Source organism: Sander vitreus, chromosome 20 (assembly GCF_031162955.1).
Source record: "Sander vitreus isolate 19-12246 chromosome 20, sanVit1, whole genome shotgun sequence".
NCBI classification, from domain to species: Eukaryota; Metazoa; Chordata; class Actinopteri; order Perciformes; family Percidae; genus Sander; species Sander vitreus.
The window spans coordinates 14,994,908-15,005,609 of NC_135874.1; the positions used below are offsets into that span (position 1 = coordinate 14,994,908).

The following is a 10,702-nucleotide window of genomic DNA, read 5'->3' on the forward strand; positions in this document are numbered from 1 at the left end:
AGAAGTGTGTGAGAAAATGTTGTAGGAGACATCAAAGTCCTATTTAATGGTTTGAAATGAGAAGCTGAGACATTGTCATATCTTAATTTGTATCTCAATAATGTAGCTTCATTTACATATTAGTGCTTCAGTGAGTCATGCTGTTCAACACTGAATCATACATAGTAAAATGGGTTGACTGATTTAGAGCTGCTAGATGAGAGAGGGAAGCTAATCTATGTTGGAGAGGGGTTTAAATGCTTTATCCTTCATGTTCAAAGGATGCAGCTGAGAGCTCTGAAAGCTAGCAAGTGGACCTTTGAGCTTGGACTTTCTTTATAATCTTCATGCTCAGGTTTGTTTTTGAGCAATGTTGTCCTCAGATTCAACAACGGCTGCTGTGTTGGTGGTTGGCATGGAGTTTTATGAACAGCCTGTGTTGCAGCTGACATGGCTAATGCCTTGTTGACTCCAGACACTGATTAACTGGCACACAAGAAACAAAAAACAGCCCAAAACACACGTATCCAAAGCCTGACAGGCACGTACACACACACACACACACACACACACACACACACACACACACACACACACACACACACACACACACACACACACACACATAATACAAGGCTGAAAAGAGGGGGGTTTGCCTTCTGGCTGCTACTGAGGTGACAGCCATGGTAATTTCCTGTGGCAGATCTCTGCCAGTGAGTAGTGATGCGAAGGGAAACGCTTCATTACAGCTTCAGTGCTGCCTCAAGATCTGTGAAACGAACACAGTTGGATAAATAAAGATACGACAGGAAATAGAATAATACTGTGGAAACAAAGGGCAGATTAATGTGTACTGTGAACTTGTGCAATTCTGATATGCAGCAATAAATCAATGTCTGTGAGTGATTGTGAGTGAAGACTAAGAGGTGTTTTGCTGCCACCTTTTGGACAGATTGTGAAGGTGACAGCAGTCCTCTGTCTCCAATAATAATCGAAAAATTATTTTGTAATATGTTTTATGTTGAACATCATTATAACACTTTAATTTGCTTGCATTTTGAATTAAATTAATTAAAAATACTTTTAAAAATTTACAAATATTTTTTTAAGTTAAATATAAACTGTTTTGGATTTTGTGTGTGTGTGTGTGTGTGTGTGTGTGTGTGTTTTGGCCACTGCATTTCTTCATAAACTGCAGGCGCAGCGTCTGATTGCTGTTGTAAAATCAGCTGCGGAAAGCGCTTTGACACGCGGATTGAGTGACAACATGAGGTCGAGCTCTCCTGCGAAGTTGTTCAGCGGGGTGTAAAGTTACGAGCGGGCAGGACACACCTCTAGAGGGAGTTCCCGGGGATGTGAAAACAAGGGGCTGATCACTTCTCCTGCAGAAAAGTGTAGTCAGGAGTCCTTTCACTTGGAGTTGAGCGGTCGTCCGAGCCTGCGGCCGTGCGTCTTTTCAGCTGCAGTAGCCGTGCCACGAGAGGAAATGCCCGGGATGGGCAACTCTTTACGCGCGGCTGCCCTCTTGGCTTTCGTGGTTCTTTCTATTCTGGTGTCACTCTTGATAAGCAGCGTGCAGCAGTTTGGAGCGAGGATATCTCACTTTTCCAATGCAACTGTTGCTGGTGATGAGGAGGAGTTCGCATCGCTCCGCGGGGCGTTGATTTACCAACTCAACGAGAGGCGCAAAGAAATTATTCCGCTGCTTTTACCTGATCGTGATGATGATGAAAACGGACTATCCGGGTACAGTCGACATTCTCTCCAACATGATCAAACGCTAGACTCGATTTTGGATTACAATCTGTGGAATGAGATCACGCATGGCTCCAGAAAAGCGCATATGGATGAAATGGATTGTGACTCTCTGGTGGACATGCAGGCGGTGGAGATCCTCGGGTCAGGATACACCAAACTGGTTGTCAAAGTGAATCTAGCTGGAGGTCAGCCTGTGGCCTTAAAACTCGTCAATGAGCAGGGGATAGACATGGGAAAGTGTGTGGAAGATTTTAAAGACCCTCGAGGCTGCCGTGAGCTCGTTTCTTACAAATTAAAGAAAGAAATAGTTCTGTTGCAGAGGCTGAGGCATCCAAACGTCATCAAGGTAAAGTGTTTCCTCTGTCTGCCTTGTGTGCATACATTTAAAGACTTTTAATAAAGTTTTCATACACTAAAATATTTAAGGTTGATGTCCAAATGCCAAAGCAACATTATAGACAATATATTTGTAATGCAATGTAGTTGGGATGTAGTGCATTAGAAGCTACTGCTTACCTTTTAAACACTGGAGCTACTGCTGGAATACTTTTAGGAATTTCCATAATCCATGGAGCCATGCTCACATTTTCCTTTGTCTCACACAAAGTGAACTGGGTGAAAGGCCTCACTGGCTCTGCAGGACCTTTCCATGTAATTAAATTAAATTCACTGACCCTCTTCTGACCTCTGGGTCCAGTTTGGCAAGAGCAGACAATGTGCCTCTGTCCCCTCTACTATCCCTGGTTGCATCTGAAGTCCCCACAGAGTTTATTCACTCAAACCATTACAGCCCAATTTAGAACTAGTTTGAATTAAACGGATGGGTTTTTTTCTCCAGCAGTCGTGTGACAGCGGAGTGTCCAACAGCTCAATCAATTTAATTTAATAAGTGTACAGAGCACATTCCCCCTCTAGGCTAATGTGATTTTACTGTCACAAGTCTGGGCTGCTGAGAGAACGGTTGGCAGAACATCATGTCCTCTCAATTCACCCCAACGTTCACAACTTTTAGACACTTAAGCCTGTTGCGTTCTCTGATTTCTGCAGAGTTACAATGCAAAAGCAAACGGTAGCATAATGATCTTTTTTGTGCTCTATTTCCCTGTGACTAACCCACAGTTATTTCCCACTTTCACAGCTCAAAGGTCACTGTGCAGGAGATGTAGGAGGAAGAGGAGGAGAAGGGGGAAGAGTCGCAGTCATTCTGGAGCAGGGGAATCCTCTCCAGATGATCCAGCTGCTCCAGAGTCCCTGGGAGGACAGATTCAGGGTAAGCACGTTAGTTCCAATTTTCAGCTGTCAATACGCATGCTCTGTCATTTATCACTTACACTACACTGCACACTGGGAGGCCTGAAAGTCTACCTTGCACATATATTTGCACGTTATGCATGTACAAGCCCTCGCTCCTCTTGGCAGGAGAGACGAAAGGTTGAAAGATGAGGGAGGCGGACATTTGAAACTCCTGGAGGTCTGACATCTGTCCCTCAGTGTATTTGATCAGGCCGTGGTTGGAATGGAGATGGGTCCTGGAGTTAATCCACTGCAGGCTAGGAATGTCATGTCATGTCATCACACACACACAGTTTTAGTCAACCCCCATCACAGGTATGTTCACAGTGGGAGTCAACAGAGGCTGAATTTACACTTCCGGGATCCAAGCATGTGTGTATTATGTGTTTGCGTATGGATGTGTTTGAAAGAGAAAAAAAGAATATGTGAAAGAAAACAAAATGTCAGAGCATGCATGCTTTGTTTTTGGATTAGCAAAAGTAACATCACGAGCTGCAAGTATCATGTCAGCTATGGGCCTCATTTTGCTGCATCACCCAAATAGCCGTTCATAATACCCCCCTGGAGCTGCTCGGCCCCTTTCAGCTACGGTGCATCTGCGCAGGCTACAGTAATCCGGGGGTGTACGGTTTCACCCAGCCCTGTTATTACAGTGCTTCGATCCCACACCAAGTGACGTCCAAGAGACTCGGAGCATTACCTAACACCGCAGCTATGTTTGTAGTGTGACAGAATCATTTCATGCTCTGTCAGTGCGTGGCTAATGCCTTTTATGTTGCCTTTAGTAGCTTACTTATTTCTCTTTCTGTTTTATTGTAGGATTTAAAGACTACTATAAAAGCAGTCTCAGGAAATTACTTTCAAATGTGTCTGATGAAACATCTTAAAAGCAAATAACAGTGTTTTTTTGCGAGACTGAAGTTTAAAAAAAAATATTTTACCATTTTTAGGTTTGTAATGAAACTTAATTACATGTCCAATTCGTCACCTATTCAGGAAAAAAACAAGTCAGTGTTTAGCTTGACCACAAAGAATATTTTTTGTTGTTCCAACATTTTATTAAAGGTTTTTATTTGTATTTTATTTTAAGTGGCAGGAAGTTGGAGGGAATCATGACAAAAAACTAAACCTGATTTGTGAGCTACATTAGGGCTGCAAGTAACAGTTATTTTCTTTATTGATTAATCTGACTTGTTCTATCAAATCATTTAAGTCTTGCTGGTTTCCTTTGTCTTTTATGGTAGTAAACTGAGTATTTAGGCGTTTTGGACTGTTGGTCGGACAAAAAAGCTCTCTGAATGTCAGCTTGGACTTTAGGAAATTGTGATGGGCATTTTATTTATATTTATTGTATGGCCGAAATGATTATGGAAAATAATCATTAGTTGCAGCCCTAATTTAATCTATTAAATTGTTTTTTCATTTAAGCTGCCGGAGCCCAAGGTGACATCTTTAATGCTGTTTTTGTCTGACCAACATTACAAAACTAGCAAATATTACATTTGAATTATATGAAACAGCAACAACAACAAAAAAAAGAGCAAATCCTCACATTGGAGAGCTAGAACCAGTGAATGTTTAGCATTAATGAAATCACTTCAACAAGCTGTCATCAGTCCAGCTGATCAGGTTTTGGCATGTCTGATCCCAGGTGTGTCTGGACCTGGTTAGGCTCCTCCACTTCCTCTCCCAGTCTCCTCTGGGCTCCGTGACTCTGCTGGACTTCCAGCCCCGGCAGTTTGTCACCGTGTCCGGCGAGCTGAAGCTCACAGACCTGGACGACGCCACTGCCGAGGAGACCTCATGCCAGATGGACGCAGACTGCACCCTCCAGTTTCCACACAGAAATTTCACTCTGCCCTGCTCGACCCAGGGAGTGTGTGAGGGCTTGAATGAGAAGAGGAACATTTACAATGCTTATAGGTAAGAGAAGTGACAGTTTTACTACATGATAGACGTGTGATGGATAGATGGAGCAGCAGCTACATGAATGATTGTTAAATACAGGTGCAGTCGACTCCTGAAATGTTGTTGATAGTAAAGACATACAGCTGGAAATTTGCAGTTTGATGGAGAAGGTGTGATAAATAAATTGGTAGTTTGAGTGGAAAAAAAGAAATATTTTCTGTTTAAAACAGACAGCTTTATGGCCTGTATTTGTTTTAACACCAGTGTGAGACAAGTCATGTTCTGTGGGAACTATGTGACTGGGCTTGTCTGTCTTTCTGTCTGACTGACTGAGATGTCTTTGCCTGGCCCCAGGTATTTTTTCACCTACCTGCTGCCTCACCAGGCCCCGCCCAGCTTCACCCACCTGGTAGACCACATCATGAACTCCACAGGTGAGGACGAGAGACGTCTTGACATGATGGGATGCTCACTATTGAAGATTAGAAAGCAAATAATTCCATTATTGCAGTCGTGTAATGACATGTCTCTGTAAAAGTGCTTCTTTTAATGAGCTCGGCATGATGCTTCATGACATGTAACAAGGTAATGAATAGAATTTGTTATCTGTTGAGATCACACGACTGGGATTAGACAGGAGACGTAGTGAGGGAAAACCAAATCATCCTTATTGGATAGTATGACTTTATGTCTGTAAATATTTGACTAGATTTTAATGCATTGTGTGTGTCCAGGGGAGCTGAAAGCTGACATCAATCAAACGCTGGAGGCCTTTGAACACATCCTCCTCCTCTACAAGTCTGGCCTGCACCTGGACAACCTGCCTCCATCAATAATCAGAGGTAAGAGCTTGTGGAATGAATGCTGCTTTTCATAAAGTACAGTGGGCCCTCTTGTAGACCATTTTCTTTTTTCTTCTTGGAGAGAATGCTTGGCACACACACACACTTTTATAGAGCAAACTCAGACAGTCTACACCTCTGTTTTCATTTTGTATCTTTAAAAAAATGAAAGGGTGGTGGTGGGGGGGTGTTTCTCCCGCTCAGGCTGTTTTGACAGGTTTATTAGGCAGCTGGAATGAGAGGACAAGATCAACAAAGTGGGATTAATCCTGCATGTCTCTGGCTCAGAAAGTACAGTCGGCATTCGTTTAAAAAAACAGTGCTGGGATTACATGGAGTTATTCTGTTTAGCCTTTCAGGATACTCATATAGAGATTTTTATGTAAACTCTTTGTCCAATTTTTGAATTCTTTACATAAAAAATAAAAAAAACTCTTAACATACTTTTGCCTTTCATAAAGTACTTCCCACTATTGTATTCTTTCAGTATAAGCACTGAAAGTCCTTCACGTTATTTCTCTTCAACCTTGTCTCCACTCACTCCACTGCAGCTCCCCCCCCCCCAGTTTGTTCCTCTCAGCTCTATGAAATATTAATAACAAAATGACTGGCTGCGTTCCTGTGGTGAGATTTTCCGTCCCCCCAGATGCTGAACTGTTTATATAGCAAGGCTTTGTGAATTTAATCACAGATTCAGGGTAAAGAGGCCTGGGCGTTGAGGCTGACACGAGCAGGGAATGTTCTAGCTTAACAAGTAGGTGCCATGAGTCAACCCTGCTGCTGCTAAGTGTGTGTGATAAGACCCAAAGAAATGTGTGTGTAGATTATTTTGCCATATTGTGGGTTTTGTTGAAACGGAGGTTGAATTTTGGGTGGAGGAAAAGCCTGGTAACATTTAGTTTATAGTTTGACATATTGGCAAATACACATACTGTATTCGCTTTCATGCAGAGAGTTACATAAGAAGATTAATACCACTCTCATGGTGAGCACTAATATTCCATGAAGTATCGATCTGGTAGGCAGCTAACGTCACAGCTAGCAGCCGATTAGCTTAATTTATCATACAGACTGGTAACAGCTAGCCTGGCTCTATCCAAAGGTTAAAGATCTGCCTACCAGCACCTTTTTTAAAGCTCACTTATTGGTATATAATATGGTGTTCGTTGAAGAGACTTTGTTTAAAGTCTCTGCTGGTTGTCCACAAGACTTTAGTAATTTACTGTTACCAACATACAGTCCAGCACATAACCCCTGTAAAACGGCAAAATGTTGTTTTTACAATTTGGATTTTATACAATTTAAACAAACAATATATAATGTGTTAATAGGTGAGCTTTAGAGGTGGTTATAGGTGGATTTTTTGACTGGTAGACAGAGCGAGGTAGCTAGTTGTTTCCCTGTCTCCAGTCTTTGTTCTAAGATAAGCTAACCAGCTGCTGGCATTAGCTTCATATTTAGCGTACAAACATGACCGCTATTAATCTTCTCGTCTAACTCTCCACCAAAAAAGCAAATGAGTACATTTCCCAAAGTGTTCGACTGCTACTTTAAAATGTTAAACAACCAGAAGAGAGAAACAAAGATTGTGCAAGTGTGTATTAAAAAAACGCTCTCCCCTAGAAGAAAAGCAAAGAAAATTGCAGCCAAAGATGCAATAAGGTTGATAAAAGAAGCCAAATGGTAACACAGCGAGTGTGTATGTGCATGTGTGAGTAAGTCACTCATCAAGGCTTAATTTGAAATTGCTGACAGATGGAGAGTCATTGGTAATGTGGATGTAACTTTTCCACAGCTGATATCATTTGTGATTGGATGGAAGAGGCCAGAATCTGGTAAAGACATAGTTTCTGAAAACAGCTGTTGCTGCAAGTATGAATTAAGTTGTGTGCAAAAAGGCAGAGTGGATTTAGGTCCTGAGCACTGTCATAAATAAATTCTTTATATTATTTTATGAAAGGAAGGCTGTTTTCCCGTCCTACATCTTAAACACAAAGAGCTTATATTCATACACGTCTGTCTCCTCGACAGCTGAGGCCTGCCATCCGCTCACCAACAGGCCTCATTTTTTTCCCCCTGAGAAGGATCCTCGAAACACTCCTTCTACTTGTTCCCTTTGCTCAAACCCAGAATGCAGATCCTCGTGTCCTTTTCCTCTTAACAATACACACACACACACACACACACCAGCTCCTGCCATTTAGGAAGGTTAACGGATTGTAACAGTGTGCTGCCTTCTCCGTACGGACTCACAGACTAGGCTTTTGTCGTGTGTGTGTGTGTGTGTGTGTGTGTGTGTGTGTGTGTGTGTTCCTGCTAATGTGTAGCAGATGATATAACGTCTGAAAGTCTCTGAAAATGTTATAATGATGAATGTAACGCAAATGTTGGGCAGGAGGAAGGTGAAGTGATTTTTTTCAGTGTGAAGCAACAGCTCATTAGAGAAGCTCAAAATGGGGTCAAGTCTTTACAAAGACCATAATAGACGTAGAAGTTTTTGGGTTAGCATTAACATGTTTAACAAAAAATAAAGTGCAACTACCTTTATCTTTGGCTTTATTCAAGCAAGAATGCCAAAGGTTTTGTGGTTCCAGCTTCTTAGTTGTGAGGATTTGTGCTTTTCTTTCGCACCTGTGAAAGTAAATTAAATATCTTTGGGTTTTGGACAGACAAAAGAAGCTATTTGAAGATGTCACTATGTTTCCAAAAACATATTTTATTTTTCTAAAATGCAATATGTGTACATTTCCACAGGACACACAAGTCTATGTAAATGACTACTACTATTTGTTATCATGATAAAACGCAACCTTTTTTTGTTTACAACAAACCAAATCCTTCTGTGCTACTAGTGCCAGCAAATGGCCACTAGACATTATAATTGATGTAAAACAGCTGAACATAAGTTAATGTATCTTTTACCTTTTTTAAACTTGTCAATCATAGCCATATTAGGAATCCCTTTGAGCCAGTAAGAGCTGTGTAGTTGCATGACAAAGATGCTGTATCTTCACATTTTAACCTGTTTTCTTTGTTGTTCTTTTCTTATCTGTATTCTCTTCATTCGATACAGCACAGTATCAGTTTCCCCATAGGGACCATTAAACTTTCATCTTGTCCTCAGAGAATGCTTCAAAATCTTTCAGTAGCCTCATGTATTGAAGTGGCATCTCTTCCTTTGTGGTTAGATTACACTGTGATGCGAGGTATGGGGACCTCTGGGAACGCAGAGTACCGCTGCTGGCCGTCCTACAGCCAGCAGGGCTGCGTGCTGTCAGTCCACAGTGGCAGAGAGGCAGCTTACATCTGTAACTCCCATTCTCAATGCAACAGCTTCACTCTGACCGGACAGAAGACATGGACAGGTTAGTAAAGCCACAGATGAACGCCTTCATTGCTGATGTTATACATGTTTTCCAGCTCATTTTATGCTGTAAAACTCATTACATCAATTCAATCAGCCAAATCCTTTGAGTACTCTATAATAAGCATGTATAATTACCCACAAAATCATGTCTGACTAAGACTGCTGAGTAAACATACTCAGCTGCTGCTCTTTTAATCTTTTGATGAAGCTTTGTTGAAATGTATATAGTTATTAAGGAAATCAAGTCAAGACTTGTTACTTTATTGATGTTGCAGATGTGTTTAACATGCCTATTTTTTTTCGTGCTGTGCAGGTCGCCTCCTGGCCTCTTTTAGGAGCAGCTTCAGTCATCTGGTGCCCGATGGGATATCAGAGGTGTATGTGAAGAAAACCAAATCTCCTGAAACTTCCACAGTATGACACAAGGACCTAACAGAACACTCCTGTTTCACTCGATACAGAGTTGTTGCAAAGTGGGATGAGAAAAATCACACAAAAATGTTTGCGCTTAAGATGAGAACTGCGCCCTCCTCATGAACATGTTGAACGCTGCTTGGCTCTGTGGATTTGCAGGAGGAGCGTAGAGGCCGGGCTGAGGAGGCGTTTGAAGTGAAGCAAGTGAATGTGATGTATTTATAGGGCTTCTGCTCAGTGACTGTTTGATCTGCCTGCCAGCTCACTGCCTCTGCCAACAACTATTTAAAGGGATTTCCCTTCAGGTACAATTAAGGAGGGAGAGCCTTGTGCCCCCGACATGTTTTTTTTTTTTCTTCTACCTTGTCTTTATTTGCCATGTGTGTTGGCTTTTGTTGTGAGGCCGGGTCCCCAAAGTAGGATTTTTAAGCCAAAGAGGTAATAAGAACAGCCACTGCAGCTCAGCATTTGAAGCCTGAGGACGAGAAAAGAAAACAAGCTCTTATACAAATACACTTTGATGGTAATGCGCTGAGGTTGCGGCTGTTTTTTCATGGTTCTCTAGCTTAGCTGTGCTGTGGTATGAGATGGCAACAACCATGTAAGCATTTCCACATCAACAAAGAGCAAAGATGATTAAAACCATTCCAGAGAAGTCTGTTTCTACATACTTTTGTAAACTTAGTTTATATTGCTTAGCTCATAAATATTTATATGATCAAATGAAATGTAATTGTTCTTACATGATTGTGCATTATAGCTTACGTGCACCTTGTGGGTGAAACTTTTATTTTCAATGAAAAATTATTCACTTCAGTGTTTTTTTTATACTTCACTTATTGTAATTGTACAGTTTTACACTTTTTGTAATTATAAATGTATTGTTTCTAGTTTTTGCTGTTGTGGTCATTTTCATTATGTTAACTCTACTTATAACTGTGTGTGTGTGTGTGGGGGGGGGGGAACTTGCATGTGTATGCTGACCTGGTTTTGTGTGTTTTAAATCCTTTATCTGCTTGTGTGTCCCATATCTACAATCTGTAGGCCATCTGAATGGGTGAGACCGCAAACCTACGGTGCTCCGCAGAGTTTGCACAATACCAGAGGAATGCATTCAAATGCCATGTCCTGCTGAGCTCAT

The 10,702-nt window shown here is 41.5% G+C and overlaps 1 protein-coding gene across 1 annotated transcript; it reads left to right on the forward strand.

The window, feature by feature from the left end:
* The first annotated feature begins 1,349 nt into the window (after positions 1 to 1,349).
* Positions 1,350 to 10,451, forward strand: pkdccb (protein kinase domain containing, cytoplasmic b). The gene is made up of 7 exons (XM_078277817.1): positions 1,350 to 2,083; positions 2,876 to 3,007; positions 4,682 to 4,953; positions 5,293 to 5,372; positions 5,673 to 5,780; positions 8,969 to 9,145; positions 9,461 to 10,451. Exons 1-7 carry the CDS (start codon positions 1,466 to 1,468, stop codon positions 9,565 to 9,567), a joined length of 1,494 nt encoding a protein of 497 aa, XP_078133943.1. The 5' UTR covers positions 1,350 to 1,465; the 3' UTR covers positions 9,568 to 10,451.
* Positions 10,452 to 10,702: the final 251 nt, after the last annotated feature.

Excerpts from the sequence above, each read along its gene's own strand:
- pkdccb (XM_078277817.1), top strand. The coding sequence starts at position 1,466 with ATGCCCGGGATGGGCAACTCTTTACGCGCGGCTGCCCTCTTGGCTTTC. Across the intron at positions 2,084-2,875 it reads GGCATCCAAACGTCATCAAG|CTCAAAGGTCACTGTGCAGG; the intron begins GTAAAGTGTTTC and ends CCACTTTCACAG. Across the intron at positions 3,008-4,681 it reads CCTGGGAGGACAGATTCAGG|GTGTGTCTGGACCTGGTTAG; the intron begins GTAAGCACGTTA and ends GTCTGATCCCAG.